We start from the raw sequence: 21,514 nt of genomic DNA on the forward strand, positions 1-21,514 counted from the left end.
TTCTGTCCGGGCGCGTCTTGGTCAAATAAATTATCAATATTTCAATATTTTATTTGAACGGGCAAGGAGGACCTGGCCCGCCCATAACGCTGGACCTGGGCCACACCCTCTTCCACGCCACCATTCCTGTGCACTGAAACGGTTTGCATACAATTAAGCTATCTGTCCAATCACTGTGTGTGCTCTCAAAGTGCAAAGTTGAAATGTGTCGTAGACGGGAGGTACTTCCACGACAGAATAGGGGTAAATGTGGCTAATAATTGAATGGATGTCTGTGGTTTTCTCATTCTCTTCAAGGAAATTATGTCATTTCTAATTCAAAGACATTAGTAGAGGGCAAGTAACAAAATGTAAGCTAATTGCATTGCATTCCCAGAAAAGTGGACAGCGCATGGATAAGCTACTTGATACATTGTAACATTCAGGGAAGTAAATGGACAGCATGGAATTTCACAAGTAAGTTTTACTGATACATTTTTGCGTTATTGTTTATGTTTTTTTTTTGCTACAGAATGCACACTAGTTCAATTAAGGATATTTGACAGAAGATTCCCGAAAGTAGTTTGGCCAAAGCAATCTTCTCGGCGTAGAATGCCACGCAGGCAATAGCCTACTGCTACTACCCAAACTAAAGAAACGAAGTTGAATGGGGGTTGATAAGTAGGCTATGACCCGCGAATGCATTAGTAAGATACTGTGACATTATATCTAGATTTAGGCCAACTAAAATGAGGGCGATAAAGATAAGGAAATACTTTAGGGGTAGTGGGAGGGTACTTGCATTTGTTTTCATTGCATCTATTATTTGGCTGCTGTTCGACATGGCAGCGCTTCGCCTGTCATTAAATGACGTTAACAGCCAACTTTTAAAAGAAAGCGTAGTAAAGGAAAGGCAGGCTGTCAGACAGCAGGCCACGAAACGTACTAAGTTAGTGCATAGGGGGTTTAAAAATCCAGTACAGAGAGTAGACTTGGACCTGGATGAGGCAGGTAATAAAGATCCACTCCAGGATGAAAATAAAGTCCTTGAAGTGTACAGGAAGCGAGGACCCGCTGTCAAAAATGACCCACAGTTTATGGACAAAGTAAACTCGCATGAGCAACAAGGAGGGAATGTCCAACCAAAGTTAGAACATGCTGTCATCTTTAAGCATAACCAAATCGAGCCTGTGCATCATGTCACAGTACACTTGAGTGTGCCTTTGAATACGAAAGCACCTGTCAAAGATCCTTTGCCCGTCAAAGATGTGTCAAAAAAGGCAGTGGACTTGGTGCTGGAGGATGGGAAAGTAGGACCTACGGAGAGGGATAAGATTGTGACATTCCCTGCAGCAGTAGGCTCGAACTTTACCAAAGTGCCACCTGGTGTTCAGGAAGGAAAACATGTTGAAACGCCTGCCTCAAAAAATACAGGAGAGAACCAAGAGGGAAATATAGACCTAGTGCAAAAAGGCAAAGAAAATATTGACTCCAAGACACAGAAGAAAGTCAAAAACTCACTTGAGCCTGGCAAACAAGCAAGCTTTATTAAAGACAAAGTTGCAGTGGACTACACAGTTAAACCTGTCAAAAATGATGTACTAAAAGGAGAAGAGGTGATTGTCAACAAAGAGGACAAACAGATCAATGAGCTTGATAAAGGTAACCCTGAAGCCCTAAAGGAGTCCTTACCACCTACAGCAAAGCCAAAACGCCAACAAGGAGTTCCCACAAATTCCACAGTTGTTCGAAACACAGGCGTCCACAAAGTGCTGGCATTAGACATGACCCAAGCGCCTAGAGATGCCAACGCAATTGGGCAATTTGGGCAAGCAGCCATGGTGCCCAGTGACAAAGAGCAGGAGGTGAGGAACCGTTGGAATGAGGGCCATTTCAACGTCTACCTGAGTGACCAGATCCCTGTGGACAGAGCCATCCCAGACACCAGACCTCATACGTGAGTCACACTGTTGCCTGGACCACACCATGATTACTTACTCACCCCCACACTCCTGTCACTCATACAGTATACTAATGATTAGTGTTAAGTAACCTCTCTTTCCATTGTTGTTCTCCAGGTGTTCTGAGAGTGTGGTCCATGATTACTTGCCCACCACCAGTGTGATATTCTGCTTTGTGGACGAGGTGTGGTCCACTTTGCTCCGGTCTGTCCACAGTGTCCTCAACCGGTCTCCACCACACCTTCTCAAAGAGATCATCCTGGTGGATGACTTTAGTGCCAAAGGTAAGAATGGGGAAAGGCTAGAATTGTTTAGAAATACAGTACCAGTCAAAAGTATGGACACTTACTCATTCAAGGTTTTTTAAATGTATTTTTACTGTCTTCTACATTGTAGAATAATAGTGAAGACTTATAAACTATGAAATAACACATGGAATCATGTAGTAACCAAAAAATGAAAATATATGGTAGTCTTCAAAGTAGCCACCCTTTGCCTTGATGACAGCTTTATGCACTCTTGGCATTCTCTCAACCAGCTTCACCTGGAATGCTTTTCCAACCGTCTTGAAGGAGTTCCCACATATGCTGAGCTCTTGTTGGCTGATTTTCCTTCACTCTGGGGTCCAACTCATCCCAAACCATCTCAATTGGGTTGAGGTCGGGTGATTGTGGAGGCCAGGTCATCTGATGCAGCACTCATCACTCTCCTTCTTGGTCAAATAGCCTTTGTACAGCCTTTACATCGTCCTGTATTGTCCCACTAAGCGCAAACCAGATGGGATGGCGTATCGCTGCAGAATGCCGTGGTAGCCATGCTGCTTAAGTGTGCCTTGAATTCTAAATAAATCAGACGGTATTACCAGCAAAGCATCATCACACCACCTCCATGCTTCACAGTGGGAACCACACATGCAGAGATCATCCGTTCACCTACTCTGCCTCTCACAAAGACACGGCGGTTGGAACCAAAAATCTAAGTCTCAAATCAAAGGACACATTTCCACTGGTCTAATGTCCATTGCTCGTGTTTCTTGGCCCAAGCAAGTCTCTTCTTATTATTGGTGTCCTTTTAGTAGTGGTTTCTTTGCAGCAATTTTACTATGAAGGCCTGATTCACACTTTCTCCTCGGAACTGTTGATGTCTATTACTTGAACTCTGTGAAGCAGTTATTTGGGCTGCAATTTCTGAGGCTGTTAACTCTAATGAACTTATCCTCTGCAGCAGAGGTAACTCTAGGTCTTCCTTTCTTGTGGCGGTCCTCGTGAGCGCCAGTTTCATCAAAGCGTTTGATGGTTTTTGCGACTGCACTTGAAGAAACTTTCAAAGTTCTTGAAATGTTCCGCATTGACTGACCTTCGTCTTAAAGTAATGGACTGTTGTTTCTCGTTGCTTATTTGAGCTGTTCTTGCCATAATATGAACTTGGTCTTTTACCAAGTAGAGCTATTTTCTGTATACCAACCCTAACTTGTCACAACACAACTGAGGCTCAAAAGCATTAAGGAAAGAATTAAGGAAAGAAATTCCACCAATTTAACTTTTAACAAGGCACACCTGTTAATTGAAATGCATTCCAGGTGACTACCTCCTGAAGCTGGTTGAGATAATGTCAAGAGTGCAAAGCTGTCATCAATGCAACGGTTGCCTACTTTGTAGAATCTAAAATATATTTTGGTTTGTTTAAAAAAAAAATATATTTTTAGTTGGTTACTACATGTGTTATTTCAGAGTTTTTTTGATATCTTCACTATTCTACAATGTAAAAAATAAAATAACCCTTGAATGAGGTGTGTCAACTTTTGACTGGTAGTGTGTGTGTGTTACACACATTTAATAGGATGTCTTTGGGAGGGGCTTTCCTGGTAAACAGTACAGATGGTGTAATAGGAATTTCCAAGTGAACAATAGAGAACAGCAGTCGCAGATTTAGTCAACAAAAAATCAACAGGTAGACAGAAGGAGAGCAAATGTCTAACTGGCCTCTTGGAGACGGGCACTTTTCTATATACTAATCAGACAGCACCAAATGTTCTGTAAACACCAGCCTGAGAAGCGTGTAGGAAGTCAATAACAAAGTCGGTGACTAAAATAAAGTGCATTTAAAATCGGTGTGTTCGCAGTCCTTGTACCTCCAGTCTGCGTCAATCATTATCAATGGATACTACAGAGAATAATCCTTAACATTCCACAAGTCTAGTGACCATCACCCCGCACCTTGAGTTTCACAAACAGAACACTGGAAAAATGTGTATTACAGGAAGGGGAACTGTATAAATATGCTTAACATTGTGTTAAAGTGTTGTGGTTTTATATAGAGGTTTGTATATTTTCAGCCAGTAGTTTTGAAAGTAGTGCTCACAAGTCAAAACAATCTTCAATGTCATCCATTTCGTATATGTTACGTCCAGCAATTCGTATGACCTGTTACCAATTCCAATTTATACAATATTTTACGACTGTGTAAGTGCTTTCACTATGAAAGGGGATGAGCGTGAAACTCAATTGAACAAAAATATTTGAACTATTGATTGTAAGGATTGCTTGGCTTTCTACACCAGGCGGCGATTAGATGTTTTGTTATGCATGCATAAACTGTAAAATTACACGTGGAGTTCAAAACATAAGGTTTAAAAAAAATAAGACAAGGTTTTCAAGATCCTGTTCATTCTCCTTTAATCGCTATAAACTAAATATGAACTTTATTAATCTTGGAGACATCTTAAAGAGTTTCCTGAACAGGTGATGTCGCTCTCTGCCCAAATGACTTATAGCTTACAATTAGGGCCTGGAGTTTTTCCTGGCCAGTTGTCATGGTCGGGAGGATAAACTCAGAGCTGTAAGCTTACTTGCCCTCAATCCACTCTCTCAGAATATCTCAAGGACCATCTGGATGTGTACATGTCCCAGTATCCCAAAGTACGGATCGTCCGTCTGAAGGAGAGGCAGGGCTTGATCCGAGCTAGGCTGGCAGGAGCCGCCATTGCCAAAGGTAACCAACCACATCCTGCCGTTACCGCTTTCTCATTCATTTGTTTGCTGTATAAACAAAATATCCTATACAAATAATCTCAATCCTGTCCTCCCATGTATGTGGCAGCCAAGCGTCCCTGTGGGTTTTGTGTTTGTCTTCAGCGGGTTTGTTTGCATTTCTCACAGGTGACGTTTTGACCTTTCTTGACTCTCATATTGAATGCAACGTGGGCTGGCTGGAACCTCTGCTGGAGAGAGTGTACATGGACCGGAGGAAAGTGGCCTGCCCAGTCATCGAAGTCATCAGTGACAAGGATTTGAGGTAATGTGTTATTACCATTCTACATTATGCCTGCGTCCCAGAGCCCCATGGGCCCTGGTCAAAAGTAGTGCACTATATAGGGACTAGGGAATCCTTTGGGACGCTTCCTGGGCCATATGGACAAAAATGCATATCAGGATAAATTGACTGAATTATCATGATAAATTGAGCGATAAATGTATAACATTGATGTGCATCAGTTACTTTTCTAGGTGCCTCTGAATGTTGTAGCTATCAATTGTCCCATTTAGTATTAGCAGCCTTATTCCATTCTCTAGTGTAGGCTGCTTATCGTAATTATGAGTAAAATGTCCTCGGCGTAATCGGTTCGGTCGGCGTTGATCCTTTTCGGTTTATGGTTCTAGTTTGAGTTATTATTCAACCTCATTGTCCACATTTTGGTCTGTCGGTACCCTGTGGGGGGCACAATGTCTCATAGTGCTATTTCTAAAGGTCTATGCACCTAGTGGGCCATTCTCGCTCGGACAAAGCTCACTTAGCTGACTATGTCCCTAGTGTTGCAAAATGTGCGACGGGAATGGTAGCTTTGTGTGTTACCTACACGTAACACATCATTAGAGCGCTTTTATTCACAGCTATCCGTCTGACACGTTTTCAACAGACCTTTTGACCGCAAAGGTTCATATTGGAATTACTTGTCTACATTGGTGTTAAAAAGAGAGAGTGATCACCATAGAGTTCTCAGCTTCTTTTTATACATCCAGATCTGATGCAACATCCTGTTTACTGGAAGTCGGTCCTTGTAATGTTGATTTCAGGCTCCTGTGTGATTTTAATCAGATTCATCTGAGTTATGTGCATTTAATTCCCTCATGCATTATTCCTCCAGTAGTGTAATATTTGGTTGATTATGTTTTGTGTTTTTACAGCTATGTGTTGGTTGACAACTTCCAAAGAGGCGTGTTCAAATGGCCCTTGGTGTTTGGGTGGAGCACGTTATCAAAGGACACCATCAAGAAGAATCACATGAAGGATTCAGATCCCATCAGGTAGTGCTGTATTTCCTTACACCCCTCGTGACTGTTCATTCACATAGTGATAGTTGCAGATGAGTTCAACAGCATAAGGGCCCTGTTCCAAAACCATTTGATCTATACATGATTGGATAGGTCAAAGCTAGGTTACACTTACTTATTACTTTCACCAATCCAACCAATTGAGATCAGTGATTACTTGAAGGAAGGGGCCAAGGTCTGACTCATATCCTGATTCCTTTGTGAGAGTTGATAAGACTTAGGAGGAATGTTGTTTTTGTATTCTTCACTTTCTTAATCTCAATCTTTTTGCTAACTGGGTTGTAATTCATTAGTGTACACTGTAGCAAAATGTTTTGCAACAGAAAATTAAAACAAGTATTTGTAATTGGACAAGTTCAGGTAGTCCTTCCCTGTTTCAGTCCATTTTCTTCCGTTTGGTGCCTAATGAATACAATCCTGGACTGTGTTTTGTTCCTCAGATGTCCTGTCATGGCAGGAGGCCTTTTCTCCATCGATAAGAAGTACTTCTATGAACTGGGCTCTTATGATCCTGGCCTGGATGTATGGGGTGGAGAGAACATGGAGATCTCTTTTAAGGTAAGTTGTAGAACTGGGCGATATGGACAAAAGTCCATATCGCGATAAATTGTCTGAATTTATGCGATAATGATAAATGGAAGGTTTACTTTTAACATTAATGTGCACCCCAGTTGTTTTTGTAATGGTAATTTAAACCAGAGTTTGCTATACTGCTACTTATAATGAACGATATCAGCAAAATGCCTGGGTTAAATGTGTCTAATTGCCGGTTTATCATCCCAGCTCTAGTCATTTGGACACATTTTCCCATGTGTTATTAGCGATTAGTCTGTTTGCAGATCAATTTGAACAAGAGGTTTGTAATTCGACAACCTGTCCCAGGATTACACCATTAACTCTGACTCATGATCAAGGCTGCTTCGCAAATGGCATCCTATTCCCTACATATAGTGCACTACTTTCGCCCAGAGCCCTATGAGAAAAAAATAGGGTGCCATTTGGGATGCTTCTCAAATGATCTGATCACACCCTATGTTGTTGTTTTTTGCAGATTTGGATGTGCGGAGGTGAGATCGAGATCATCCCGTGTTCCAGAGTGGGCCATATTTTCCGAGGCGAGAACCCGTACAAGTTTCCCAAGGACAGGCAGAAGACGGTTGAGCGTAACCTGGCCAGGGTGGCAGAGGTGTGGCTGGATGAGTACAGGGACCTGTTCTACGGCCATGGATACCTCCATCTGCTGGATAGGAGTATCATCGACATCGGCAACCTCACAGACCAGATCGAACTCAGGAAGAAGCTTGAGTGCAAGAGCTTCAAGTGGTACCTGGACAACGTGTACCCAGACATGGTCGCTCCACTGGTCAAAGCTGAGGGGCTGGTAGGTGTACTTTATTTTTACAGTAGTAAATAATATTAATGGATTAGGTTTACAGTATGATGCTCAAAGCGGTTAAATGGTATGTGCCTTATTGCTGCAGTTTATAACTACGTTTGACACTTCTAATCATTGTCTTTTATTAATTTTTTTATTTTAATTTTTTTTGTTATTCATCAATAGGAATCTAGTTTTTGCTTTTAGGCTGTTTACCTTATACTATATCGCATTGTTGCTCTTTTTCGGGGAAACAATTTTTACTCTGTTTGTTTCTCCAGTTAAATAATTCCTCATCTCGATGTTGAGACAATTGTACTTTTTTTCTGGGGGGGGGGGGGGGGTTGTTTTCTTGTCTCCTCTCAATGCCTCTGTAACTCAGACAGATGTCAATTGTCCTCTTATCTGAACAAAGAGTGGCTGTCTCGTCAGGCTTGTGACAATTCTGTCATCATTTGTTGAAGGCACAGAACGAAAGAAGCCTTTCCACTGTCAATATGGTGCAGTGACACTACCTATGTAAGGACATTTTATGACTCCTCTAGGCATTGTCATGTGATGTTATACCTGTGATCCTCCTTTGCTAGGTTTTCAATCGTGGAGTCAGAAAATGCCTCGCTCTGCAGGATGGCTCCCTTGCCTTTGAGACATGTGATCTCAGCAAGCTGGTAAATATTCCCAGCTTCCCCATTTGATATGAAATGCTTTTGTTTAATGGCTATAACACATGGCATAGCTCCAGATGCGCTCACTATGGCATTCCTGTTGAATTCAACACACACCCAACCGGTCTTGAAAACCCCCGTAGTTGTCATGAAGTCTAATTTATATGATCGACACTAAGGATGCGTCCCAAATTACACCCAATTCCCTAGATAGTGCACTACCCTACGGGCCCTGGTCAAAAGCAGTGCAGTATATAGGTAATAAGAGAGCCTGCATCCCTAATTGCAAACTCTACCCCTCTGTCCCTAAACCTCAGAGTCAACACTTCAATTACACCTGGATGAGGCACGTTCGCCAGAAGGATGTCTGTGTCACTGCTCATGGCAAAGGGACCAGTCTGGCTCTGCAGCCGTGTGACAACACCAAGACACAGCTACGATGGCTCCACAAGGCCACCAACTCTGCTCTGGTAGGTTCACTTTACAATGGTTGTTTTCTGAATCTTGAGGTAGAGTATTAAGTCATTCCTGAGCCAAGCCACTTATAAGTGTCAGCGTTGCATGCAGCATATTTCCAGTGTGTGAGGAGGAAATTCAGCAACTCTTTGGTGGATGGCAGATGTTGAGAACGGCTTCTTTACTGTTGAAACCAACTATTTTCGTCCCTTCGCTTTCATCAGGGTTTTTGCACATGAATTCGCAACACCTTGGTTGGAGCGTGAGGTAGCCAGCAGTGTTCCTTTCAGTTGCTGGATGAAAGTTACCATTATGGTGATTTCAGTGGTATTCCCCCTGTGTTCTCTTTGCTCAGGTGGAGCACCTCATAGCGGAGCATAGTCCCCGGCGTGTGTGCCTGGAGGCTGGGGCTCTGGATGACAGCATACAGCTGAAGGAGTGCCAGTCTACCAGTCCCTACCAGAAGTGGCAGTTCACACATTACCACACTGTGTGATGGGAATACAGGGCTACAGCACTGTTCCTGCATTAGAGATTGACACTAAAGTACTTGACTGTACTGTATGCATTTGGATGTGTTCCGTGTATTTCTGCAATGGGATATGCATGGTGCTGCTGGTATGTTGGTGTGAGGGTGGTGTTGGGACGTGCAATGCTTTTTTACTTCTCCTTTTTATCATGATCAAGCTTCACTTGGAATTTTTTATTTTTGCATGACTGAGGCCCCGGAATGATTTGAAAGGACAGCTGTTACACAGTGTAATTACAGTTTTGTATTTGATGGCATAGTTTACTGGTGTAGGCTACACAAATAAATAATAGTTGCATACTTGTATACAGTGGCTTAAAGAAGTATTCACCACCAACCCCCCCACCCCTTGGAATTTTTCCTATTTTGTTGCCTTACAACCTGGAATTAAAATATATTGGTTGGTTGTATCATTTGATTTACACAACATGCCTACCACTTTGAAGATGCAAAATATTTTTCAAGAAATAAGACAAAAAAACAACTTGGGCATGCATAACTATTCACCCTCCCAAAGTCAATACTTTGTAGAGCCACCTTTCGCAGCAATTACAGCTGAAAGTCTCTTGGGGAATGTCTCTATAAGCTTGGCACGTCTAGCAACTGGGATTTTTGCCCATTCTTCAAGGCAAAACTGCTCCAGCTCCTTCAAGTTGGATGGGTTCCGCTGGTGTACAGCACTCTTTAAGTCATACCACAGATTCTCAATTGGGATTGAGGTATGGGCTTTGATTAGGCCATTCCAAGATATTTAAATATCGCCCCTTAAAGCAACACTTGAGTAGTTTATCAGTATGCGTAGGTCATTGTCCTGCTGGAAGGTGAACCTCCATCCCAGTCTCAACTCTCTGGAAGACTGAAACTGAGACTGTATTTAGCGCCATCCATTCTGACCAGTTGCCCAGTCCCCGCCGATGGAAAAACATCCCCACAGCATGATGCTGCCACCACCATGGGGATGGTCTTCTCGGGGTGATGAGGTGTTGGGTTTTCCCCAGCCTTAGTGTTTTCCTTGATGGCCAAAAAGCTCAATTTTAGTCTCATCTGACCAGAGTAACTTCTTCCATATGTTTGGGGAGTCTCCCACATGCCTTTTGGTGAACACCAAACGTGTTTGCTTATTTTTTTCTTTAAGCAATGGCTGTTTTCAGGCCACTCTTCCATAAAGCCCAGCTCTGGAATGTACGGCTTAAAGTGGTCCTATGGACAGATACTCCAATCTCCACTGTGGTGCTTTGCAGCTCCTTCGGGGTTCTCTTTGTTGCGCCTCTGATTAATGCCCTCATTGCCTGGTGTTTTGGTGAGCGGCCCTCTCTTGGCAGGTTTGTTGTGGTGCCGTATTCTTTCCGTTCTTTAATAATGGATTTGATGGTGCTCAGTGGGATGTTCAAAGTTTCAGATTTTTTTTTATAACCCAACCCTGAATTCTCCAACTTTGTCCCTGACCTGTTTGGAGAGCTCCTTGGTCTTCATGGTGCCCCTTGCTTAGTGGTGTTGCAGACTCTGGGGCCTTTCAGAACAGGTGTGTGTGTATATTTACACTGAGATCATGTGACACTTAGATTGCACACAGGTGAACTTAAAAAATAAAATAAAAAAAGTGACTTCTGAAGGTAATTGGTTGCACCAGATCTTATTTAGGGGCTTCATAGCAAAGGGGGTGAATACATATGCACGCACCACTTTACCGTTTTCACTTCACCAATTTGGACTGTTTTGTGTGTGTCTGTTAAATGAAACACATTTAAATTACAGGTTGTAATGCAACAAAATTGGAAAAATGCCAAGGGGAGTGAATATTTTTTACAAGGCACTGTGTGTATGTATGTATGTGTATATAAGCTCTGTGGTTTACTCAAATTACTGTGAGCTTGTTTATAGAGGGTGTGACTCTCTTTAGCTTTATAGCCTACAGTTTACTTGCCGTTAGTCAACACCTCTACTAACTTTTCTGTGTGCGCCAGCTCATGCTTTTCACTAGTGTACTGTTGGTTTTACATGCATGTTCACCAGCTTTGCAAAAAATGAATTCTCATGCCTTGGCAAATCAATCACGAATGTGCCTTTTGATTATTTACATGAGTATTTGTTTCCTGCAGATGTCTTATATACAGTTGAAGTTGGAAGTTTCAGGAATTGTATTTCACAATTCCTGACATTTAATCCTAGTCCCTGTCTTAGTTCAGTTAGGATCACCACTTAATTTTAAGAATGTGAAATGTCAGAATAATAGTAGAGAATGATTTATTTAAACTTGTATTTCTTTCATCACATTCCCAGTGGGTCAGAAGTTTACATACACTCAATTAGTATTTGCTAGCATTGCCTTTAAATTGTTTAACTTGGGTCAAATGTTTCGGGTAGCGTTCCACAAGCTTCCCACAATAAATTGGGTGAATTTTGGCCCATTCCTCGTGACAGAGCTGGTGTAACTGAGTGAGTCAGGTTTGTAGGCCTCATTGCTCACATGCTTTTTCAGTTCTGCTCACAAATTTTTTATAGGATTGAGGTCAGGGCTTTGATGGCCACTCCAATACCTTGACTTTGTTGTCCTTAAGCCAACTTTGGAAGTATGCTTGGGGTCATTATCCACTTGGAAGACCCATTTGTGACCAAGCTTTAACTTCCTGACTGATGTCTTGATGTTGCTTCAATATTTCCACACAATTTTCCTTCCTCGTGATTTCCTCTATTTTGTGAAGTGCACCAGTCCCTCCCTCAGCAAAGCACCCCCACACGATGCTGTCACCCCCGTGCTTCCCGGTTGGGATGATGTTCTTCGGCTTGCAAGCTTCCCCCTTTTTCCTCCAAACATAACAATGGTCATTATGGCCAAACAGTTCTATTTTTGTTTCATCAGACCAGAGGACATTTCTCCAAAAAGTACGATCTTTGTCCCCATGACCAGTTGCAAACCGTAGTCTGGCTTTTTTTATGGAGGTTTTGGAGCAGTGGCTTCTTCCTTGCTGAGCGGCCTTTCAGTTTATGTCGATATTGGACTCGTTTTTACTGTGGATGTAGATACTTTTGTACCTGTTTCCTCCAGCATCTTCACAAGGTCCTTTGCTGCTGTTCTGGGATTGATTTGCACTTTTCTCACCAAAGTACGTTCATCTCTAGGAGACAGAACGCATCTCCTACCTGAGCGGTATGACGGCTGCATGGTCCCATGATGTTTATACTTGCGTACAATTGTTTGTACAGATGAATGTGGTACCTTCAGGCGTTTTGGAAATTGCACCCAAGGGTGAACCAGACTTGTGGAGGTCTTGGCTGATTTTTATCTTGATTTTCCCATGGTGTCAAGCAAAAGAGGCACTGAGTTTGAAGGTAGGCTTTGAAATACATCCACAGGTACACCTCCAATATACTCAAATGATGTCAATTAGCCAATCAGAAGCTTCTAAAGCCATGACATAATTTTCTGGAATATTCCAAGCTGTTTAAAGGCACAGTCAACTTCATGTATGTAAACTTCTGACCCACTGGAATTGTTGATAGTGAATTAAACTGTCTAAACAATGGTTAGAAAAATGACTTGTGTCATGTACAAAGTAGATGTGCTAACCGACTTGCCAAAACTATAGTTTGAACAAGAAATTTGTGGAGTGGTTGAAAAACGAGTTTTAATGATTCCAACCTAAGTGTATGTAAACTTCCGACTTCAACTGTATTTTAGCACTCCATTTGACCGCACAATTGCCCATATCCGTTTCATTGCCAGATGGCTGGATATTTTATGCCACTTTGATTTAATGTAAATAGATCTGTTCTGTCAGTGTACCATTTTTACTGTTTGAAATATCATTTTTATGTACAAATTTAAATGCATGCAGTGTGCATGAGTCTGTGCTGGCATTACATATCACAGATAGCTTTGCTAAAGACATCTGACATTTTCTTTGAGATAAAATAGTATTGCATTATGAGTCAGCTCCGGGTTAAAGTTTTCCCTAGGTACAGATCTGTGATCAGCTTCCCCTCCCCAATTCTAACCTCAATGATTAGTGGGGAACATTTCAAACTGACCCAAGATCAGTGTCTAAGGGCAACTTCACCCTTCACTTTATGGCTCGCCTGGTATAATAAGAGCTGCTTGTTTTTTTTTTACTATGGTTGTAGGTTTAGTGCATACTGTATGTACATTTCTTTAACAATAGAGGGAACTGTTGATACCAAAGATGAACGATGGGATTTTCTTTCTCCAGACTCACACACATCAATGTTAATTTCCTTTTAATGAATAGATATTAAAGAGTTCTTTTTCCACAAAAACAGATATTCCAGGAGAACATGTACGCTGTACTCATGGAAATATTAGTGTTATAGGGGTTTAACATTATTAGTTGGTTCAGTTCTTATAGCCTGAGGTGTGTGTGTGTGTGTATACATTTTAAATAGCAGAACTTTACATATAGGGTTGATCACCTGAAATTCAGATTTGCAGTGCTTAGCAAAGTGTATTGAAATGTTTACAGGCCAGGAGCCCCTGGGGGATGCAAGTTGTAATGTTTTGCTAGTAAGATTATTAGCTCCCCAAGCCTCTTTAAAAAAATGTTTTTTTTATCTGCTTATCAAATACCTGCCTTACATAATCAAATGTTCCCTGCTAATTTTCTAATTAAATAACACTATGCATATTGAGCTCCTCTCAGCAGTCATTCCAAGTCTGTGAGAACTCTTTACATGTCAATCATTCTTTTGGCTTCAGTAGGGACTTAACGTTACAGTGAAATGTCAATATTTGAAATATGAAAATCTGTTAGGATTGTGTATTAGACAGACTTAACCAACGACGACAGGTGATCGTTATTCCAATTTGCATAGCGACTGGTTTAGCATGCCCCCATCCAGCTCCATGCAGTTGAAGTAAAGCTGCACCATCTTCAAGATATTAACTTGATGTAATGTTATAGATTCATCCTGGACTCAAACTCATCGATCTTCTGGCGAGTGTTACCTTTGCGTATCTTCCTGTAGGAGACAGTGCTATATTTGGAGCTGGTGTTGTGGTCGGAGGATTTCTGATGACGGGGCCGGCCAGACTTCTCTACTTCTGAGGACTGGGAACTTGTACCCTGACAGGCCAGGGAATCCTGGGAACCTTTGTCTGTGTCCTCCTCATCCTGACTCGCACTGTTGGGCTCGTCACCAGAGGAGCATGGGGCCTCTGCCGCCCTGTATAGCTGAGGTTCCTCAGGTACAGGCGGGGGAGTAGTAACAGGTGTCTGCTCCTGTGTATCTTTCACCTCCATCTTGTGTGAAGCAGAAGCTTAAATGCAGAAGTACACATTTGTCACTTGTTCTCAGAACAATTTTAATGTTCTGAGTTCTCTCATTATAGTGTACTAAATCATATAAATGTGGTTATATGGTAATTTTACAAAAAATATTCATTGTGGAATGAATGTGCTGGATTATCGATACTGACAATTTTACTTTGATTGTATGGAATATTCTCTGTATAATGCTGAGTTCCTTACCTTTGTTCATCAATGTGTCCTGTCTTGTATGTTTTTGTGGCTCTGCAAGTGTTTGAGTTGGGATTTGTGCCAATGTTTCTGTCTGGACTGTCTGGGGCTTAGTTCGGCCACTGGCGGTGTGATGTGGCCCAGTATCACCCTTACCCGAAAGGGCAGAGCTCCGATGTTCTCCTCCTTCCGTGATGGGATCTTTCCCTGTTCCATTCTCCATGACTACACCGGCTGCCTCAGCCTTAAGTAGGCTCACCTTCCCATTCTGTGGTTGAGCTGATTTCTCGGTGGACCCACAGACCAAGGGACAAGACCTTCCTTCATCTAATGGAGCATCACCCTCATCATAGAACACAGAGTCATCTCCCTCCTCCTCCTCCACAGCCTGCTCCAGAGACTGGATGGCTCCCAGACTCATCCCACTGATGATCTCCACCACCTGGGATGCCACCCTGTTTGTATTCCCCTCCATCCCATCCCGGTCCAGTGGAGGAGGATTGCTCTTTTCTCTGTCCATAGTTATTTTTTACCTCCCTTTTGTGGTGTTGAAATAATCAGATTTCTCCGACTTCGTCAATTGTCCACCTCCTTTTGATTTTTCCCGACGAGCATTTTGTCGTGGCAGTTGCCAGACAGTTTGAGCGTCTTCAGCCGGCCAATGCGGTCATTCATTGTGGTCATCCAATCAAAATACTCATTCTCGGTCCTAGTTATCCCGTTGGCTAGTAAGGGAGAGTACCATCCTGCATTTTAATCAATGATGTGAGGCGCGAGCTGTCTTTTTTTTGTGCTAGTGTGCGATGTAATTCTTTAAGCATGTTTGAGCCAGTGAAGAACAGAGGTTTTGTGTTGGACCAACAAATGGCTCTTTGTCTGTGTGACTTGGACAAGTGAACTGATTGTACTGATTGTTTAGTATAATCCTTCCTTAGTGACCACCTCCCCTGTGCCATTCTGAGACCAGATGAACGTTCTCCTGTAGGTTTCCTCATGTGGAAAGCAGGGTAAGCTACGGCGTTGAGGGCACATGTTGCATGCTTAAGGGTCCCTTAAGAGATGGCAACAAGAACACCTACCATTGCTGGCTAAGTTGCATCATTTCATATCACGTATGACAGTAAGTCGCTTTGTAAAAAATATTTAAGTTATTTGATTAAAATAATTTGGCCTTTACTACTATAGCCCATAGAATCGCATTGAACAACACATTCATAAATAGCAACAAACAAATCATGAGGAATGTTTAAGTGTCTGTCCTATATCTAGGAGATATATGAAAGCTCAGGAAGTGTGTGTGTGTTTTTTTTCGCCGCAAAACTACTTCCATTTGTTACTGCGGGTTACCTTCACAAGTGTCGGGACTCGTCTGGAGGTCGTAGAGAAACAGAACACCATGTTTTTATTAAGGGGTTAATCTGGTCTCCCCTGGTCTGGAAGAATAAGCATGGAGTGCTTTGGGATTCCAATCTTCTGGTGTAGGTCAACAGTAAATGTACATTTCCTTTAACTGTCCTACTTATATTTCACAGACACACTTAACAGCAACTTACAGGAGCAAATGGGGTTCAGGTTCAGTGCCTTGCTCAAGGGCACAATGAGATGTTTCTCCTAGTCAGCTTGGGAATTCGAACCAGAAACCTTTTGGTTACTAGTCCAACGCTCTTAACCACCAGGATACCTGCCGCCCCACTTCAGAACCCCACTGGCATCACATTTGGCAAGATATTGTGAACCTCATTCTCCTTTTACAGTGTGGCATTGTACTGTATGTTCTGATATAATTCAAAGTCCTAAGCATTTAATGCTTGCAATGCCATCTAGTGGATGTTAATCAGTTTTTAATAGAAGGCAGTATGAGAGAGAGAGAGAGAGAATATGTAAATAGTTGGTTCCTAAACTGTCGCTATACACTTTATTTGTGTAAAATTATACAGTCACTTGTCTTCAGGGAATTTTAAACATGTCTTTTGAATCTCAATGAAAGCAGCAAATGGCACACATCAAGCATACATTCAAAACAGTCGAGTATCATTCCATGGCACTCTGTTAAAATGCCATGAATTAGAGGGAAGACGGTTCTTATTTGTAGTATAACTATCAAGACTGAAAGTAAGTTGTAGATAACCTGAAACTTGGGTATGGGTACAAAAATAGTCAAGAAAGTAGCTCCTTCTCTGCCCACATCCTGTTTTGAACTATGAAGTTAGCTACCTGGTTAAGAACTCACACTTTTTAGGTGACAGACTTGCTGCTAAATTCTTTCATTGCATGCATCAAATATGCAAAGCATAACACTTCAAGTTATATACAAGCAAAATATTGAATTGAGGAAAATCATGGCTTTTCATGCATAGTTGTCACCCTACATACAATGGTAACATTTTTGGAAATGGCAAGCACAGTCTGCACACACATGAACTGAGTTCCTGTGTTCTATATTCCAAATAATTGTTACCGTTAAGGATTAATGCTGTTTTCTCATTATGACAATTGTGCATCACGTATACAGTATCTATAGATAACTGAAGGCCTTTGTCAACGGGATATTTCTCTTTATCCCAATAATGTTCACTGAGTGGCTACTCCTGAGCCAGGGGCACGGTGTCCATATTGGCAATGCTTCAGTCTCAGCAGGAAATGTTTGTATTGAACATCACATCAGACACAGACCTACTGTAGCGTTCGTTCATAGGTCCTCCTCCTCCACTGAGTGGTTGAATCCAGGGATGAACTTCAGGATGTGTTTGCGGACGCTGGCTCTCCTGGCCTTCCTGGGGAGTGTCCCGAACAGGGAGGAGGCTCTGGAGGGGTCCCAAGAAGAGGAGGAGAGGGAGCCACTGCTGCCAGCCAGGCTATCACTACGGGGACGGCTGAGGCTGACCAGGGCCCTGGGCATTTCCTGGGGGAAGTCTGTGGAGAAGAAGCAGCTATCATCTGGACTGGCCACATTGCAGGGGCTGGGAGAGCTCAGATCCCCAAACACACTGGCCAGGTCACTGTCCTCTGTCATCCCACTCCGGCAGCTACTGTCACTGGAGAAACGGTGGCCACAGTGGTCACTGTGTCCAGACGGCGACAGTAGAGACATCAGGGAGTCCATAGAGGGGTGTAGAGAACTGTCATTCAGGTTACCTGGAGACAAGGGAAGGGCAGTTAGTTGACTTCTCCAACCACAGTATTCATGTGCACTGTGACGGATGTGGTTGATTGACAGGACATTTTTATATCAATTACTTCTCAGTTAATGCGTCACAATGACTGTAAACGAAGCTCGTTAATGCACCTCAGCGTTTACTTGTCATTTTCACATCAGCTAATGAGACAGGAAGTTCTGTGGTTTCACAGCTGGGCAAAACCCCTCACCTTGCGTAAGGCGGTTTTCCTGTAATGTGAGTGCTTGCAACTCCACCCATTTCTCTCCCAGGGTATGCTGTGTGGACAAAAAACATAGAAGAACATGATTGACTCCGCTACACATTAGACATGAGAGGTCAGTTATACAGTACTGAACATAGCTTCTATAATAGTGTGTTTACCTGTGACCCAATTAATCTACATTAGGATTTGTGCATGGAATTGTGTAGTATACTTAAGCAATAAGGCCCAGGGAGTGTGGTATATGACCAATATACCACAGCTTAGGGCTGTTCTTACGCACAACGCAACGCGGAGTGCTTGGATCTAGCCCTTAGACGTGTGGTACAGTATATTGGCCATATACCACTAACCCCCGAGGTGCCTTATTGCTATTATAAACTGGTTACCAACGTAATTAGAACAGTAAACAGTAATGTTTTTATCATACCCGTGGTATATGGTCTGATAGACCATGGCTTTCAGCCTTCATGGCTTGCATCACCCAGTTTATAAATAGCTATATGGAAGCGGTCTATATTTTTGTAATGTGTGCTCTTTTAATGGGGGGTGGAGTTATGTGGTACTGCACACCACCCATATTTCCCACTATGATCTGTTATTGAAGCCAAACATCCGCCCTGTCAGAGAGACACACCTTGAGCAAGCTCATCTTCTTCTCCAGTTCAATCCTCTTCACCACCGTCCCACACACCGTCTCCATCCTGAGATTACACAGAGGCAAGATGAGCACAAGCAGACATACACATCCTACTGACCCTTCTAGAGGATAGAGTAGCTTTATGTTTCCTAGAAGGAGCTATTCAGCAAGGTTGAAACCAAGGCTAATGCCAATATCAAGGTTTTAGAAACATTTTTATATGTTGAACGTTTTTCTCCCATTCTTCGGAGTTACAGACAGTAACCCGGTGGGTTTGGGTGTCATCGCTGGTTTTACTCACTGTAAAAAGTTGGTGGATTCTCGAATCAGGTCAACGATGCGCTGATGGGTCGACCCCTCAATGCTGACCTCATTGATGGTGACGATAACGTCACCTACATGCACAACGACAGCGAGAGGAAGATGGAGAGAAAGCGAGAGCGTGGGAGATATGTTCAAAGGGTTAACACGCAAACAACCAATCTTAATCTCGGCTGTGGTGCTGGAAGTTTGACTGACCCAAAAATCAGCATTGTAGAATGATTATTTCTTGCTAAAGATATTGTAACGAAAACGTCGACCACAATAAAATGCGTGTGGGAGAGCTAAAGAGAGACAGCGAATGTGAGTTGTTAGGCGTCGACTTGTTGGCCTTTCTATACGTGAAAGTTAGATGTAATGAGTGTAGCGGGGACATCTCTCTGTGTGAAAACTATACTTGCACAGCGTTGAAGCTGAGTCTGGGCCATAGGGAGAGGAAGTGGGTGGGTGTCTCACCGGTGGTCAGGCCTGCACTCTCAGCCGAGCTATCGTCCTGCACCTTGCACACAAATGTGCACATCTCCACCGCAGTGCTGTTCTTCAGCTGCACACCATATGTCTACAAAAAGAGGAGTCACACTGTCACTAGGCCGGACTGACAATGCAGTGAAAGCATTTTTAAAAAACTAACTAATAAATTCAAAAAAAAAAAAAATGAATTTGAAAACGGATGAAATGTCTTACCTGAATTTCAAATCCAAACGTCTCATTGTCTTGCTTTTGCATTATGACAGTAGTCCTATATGTTCAGGAGAAATGGGGTTACAGACTTGTCCTAACTTGGGTTATTAAAGCACAAATTGTGTATGTATCATAGTGTTAACAGTGTAAATGTTATTACAGATGACAGAGGGCTTGTATTTACCTCTGAGGGTCCGAGTAATCCACCAAGGAGTTTGAGCGGGTTCTGTTGGACTGGAGAGTCAAATGTATATTTCATATATTTGTACAGTATATATTTTAGAAATACAACTGTGAAAATAGCTATTCTCAACCTGGTCACAGCACATGTATTTCATTCCATGCAAAATAGACTAGATGGACACCAGTCTCTTTATATTCTCGGTAGGAAATTTGACATATTTTCATCGTAAACATATACATCACAGGTATTTTTTTCCCAAGTATTTTTCCTGCTTAGTGAACTAGTTTGTCCAAAAAATGTTAATTTGTCAAAAGGCTTTTTGTCCTTGCAAGTTCTCGGTTTTGTTGTGGTTGTACAGTACATGTTAATGCAAACCTCTGATGCCACTCTGAAACCGTTTTATGTCGTCTCTACTAACATCAATGACCTCTAAGAATACTTATAGCGTACGTGACAATTGATATACAGAGTAACTGTTAACTCTTTCCTGTTTCTCTCAAAGCTTTCTCGCTTACCTGTTTCCAGCCTCTTGGCAGAGTCCCAGGAGTAGTCCCCCCATTCTGACTGGGTTTGTCATGGCGTCCCCTCAGAGAGCGCCGATACCATAGATGACCCTTCTTCCGCGGAGAGACCTCCATAATGTAACTGTCCTGGCTGCCCTGTCGCTGGAGCCCATTGAAGTTCGTGGTGGATTGCATGGTGGAGTGGAGTTCGCTCCCTCTTCACAGCGCCATAGTGTAGCTCTGGTACAGCTAGTTCAGTAGAGTAACTGTATGTGGTGTGTATGTGGTGTGTCCCTGCCACTGCTGCGCAGTTTAAAGTAAATGTGCCAAAGCGGAAATCCACACCATGCGATTATGATGCTTCTGTGTTAGCCGATCACAGCCCTTTGCTCACTTTCTTTCCACCCTTTTGTGTGTCTTTTTATTTTTCTTGTGTACCGTTTGTCTGCTCTGCTGTGGCCAGGAAAAGGAAAATCGGGCATACTTTTTTTTTTTTTTTTTTTTTTCCAAACAGCCCCCTTTTTTTGTGCAGTCTGTGCGATTTGATTTATGGTCTGTCAGAAATCAGCAATGCATGAAAAACTGCCACCTCTGTGGTCTAGACTAGCATCAGCACCTGCTTCCACTCACTCCAGTTTCTGTTTTCTGAATGGGTTGGAGTCAACCTGAGCCTCTCTGGTCCGCCAAGCAAAGAGATTTGTCTTGTGAGGACAGACAAAAGCAGGCTTTCGCTCGGGGCTAGAGACTTGCTTTACAAACACACAGCATGGGTCAATGGCTAGAAGGCATCAGACATGGTTTGATCCAAGAGGAAATCACACACAGGCCAACAGTCAAGACTAAAATCAATGTCAGATATGTGATGTGTTGACAATTTTTCTATTGTTCTTTGATAGTGAAGTATTTTTTTCCTCATACATTTTTACAAGATAAACTATATGTATTTTATGATCGTACAGACAGTACCTTATCCATTCAAGCACCCCAGAACTTTGTGTTTGAGACACCAAACAAATTCATTAGGAATTAGTCAAATAGGA

The 21,514-nt window shown here is 42.4% G+C and overlaps 3 protein-coding genes across 5 annotated transcripts; 1 reads left to right on the forward strand and 2 right to left on the reverse strand.

Moving 5' to 3' along the window:
* The first annotated feature begins 203 nt into the window (after positions 1–203).
* On the forward strand, positions 204–14,788 carry LOC115140838 (polypeptide N-acetylgalactosaminyltransferase 5-like). 3 transcript variants are annotated; one of them, XM_065004560.1, is made up of 10 exons: positions 204–456; positions 2,058–2,224; positions 4,812–4,931; positions 5,099–5,234; positions 6,125–6,244; positions 6,712–6,829; positions 7,323–7,652; positions 8,234–8,314; positions 8,629–8,781; positions 9,123–13,940. In XM_065004560.1, the coding sequence occupies exons 1-10, from the start codon at positions 434–436 to the stop codon at positions 9,261–9,263; spliced, it is 1,389 nt and encodes a 462-aa protein (XP_064860632.1). In that variant the 5' UTR covers positions 204–433; the 3' UTR covers positions 9,264–13,940. The 3 variants fall into 3 exon arrangements, with proteins under 3 accessions (XP_064860632.1, XP_029535222.1, XP_029535150.1); XM_029679362.2 differs by lacking the exons at positions 204–456; positions 9,123–13,940 and adding exons at positions 463–1,936; positions 14,277–14,788; XM_029679290.2 differs by lacking the exon at positions 204–456 and adding an exon at positions 463–1,936.
* On the reverse strand, positions 9,488–15,558 carry LOC115141010 (ezrin). The gene is made up of 2 exons (XM_029679612.2): positions 14,780–15,558; positions 9,488–14,568 (listed from the first exon to the last, which is right to left on the reverse strand). The coding sequence occupies exons 1-2, from the start codon at positions 15,285–15,287 to the stop codon at positions 14,207–14,209; spliced, it is 870 nt and encodes a 289-aa protein (XP_029535472.1). The 5' UTR covers positions 15,288–15,558; the 3' UTR covers positions 9,488–14,206.
* A 1,094-nt stretch (positions 15,559–16,652) lies between these two features.
* On the reverse strand, positions 16,653–20,913 carry LOC115140942 (cytohesin-interacting protein). Its single transcript, XM_029679496.2, has 8 exons — positions 20,487–20,913; positions 19,972–20,021; positions 19,791–19,845; positions 19,563–19,665; positions 19,087–19,180; positions 18,783–18,849; positions 18,134–18,200; positions 16,653–17,902 (listed from the first exon to the last, which is right to left on the reverse strand). The coding sequence occupies exons 1-8, from the start codon at positions 20,667–20,669 to the stop codon at positions 17,457–17,459; spliced, it is 1,065 nt and encodes a 354-aa protein (XP_029535356.1). The 5' UTR covers positions 20,670–20,913; the 3' UTR covers positions 16,653–17,456.
* Positions 20,914–21,514: the final 601 nt, after the last annotated feature.

The sequence above is a fragment of the Oncorhynchus nerka genome, linkage group LG1 (genome assembly GCF_034236695.1).
Source record: "Oncorhynchus nerka isolate Pitt River linkage group LG1, Oner_Uvic_2.0, whole genome shotgun sequence".
Classification (NCBI taxonomy): Eukaryota; Metazoa; Chordata; class Actinopteri; order Salmoniformes; family Salmonidae; genus Oncorhynchus; species Oncorhynchus nerka.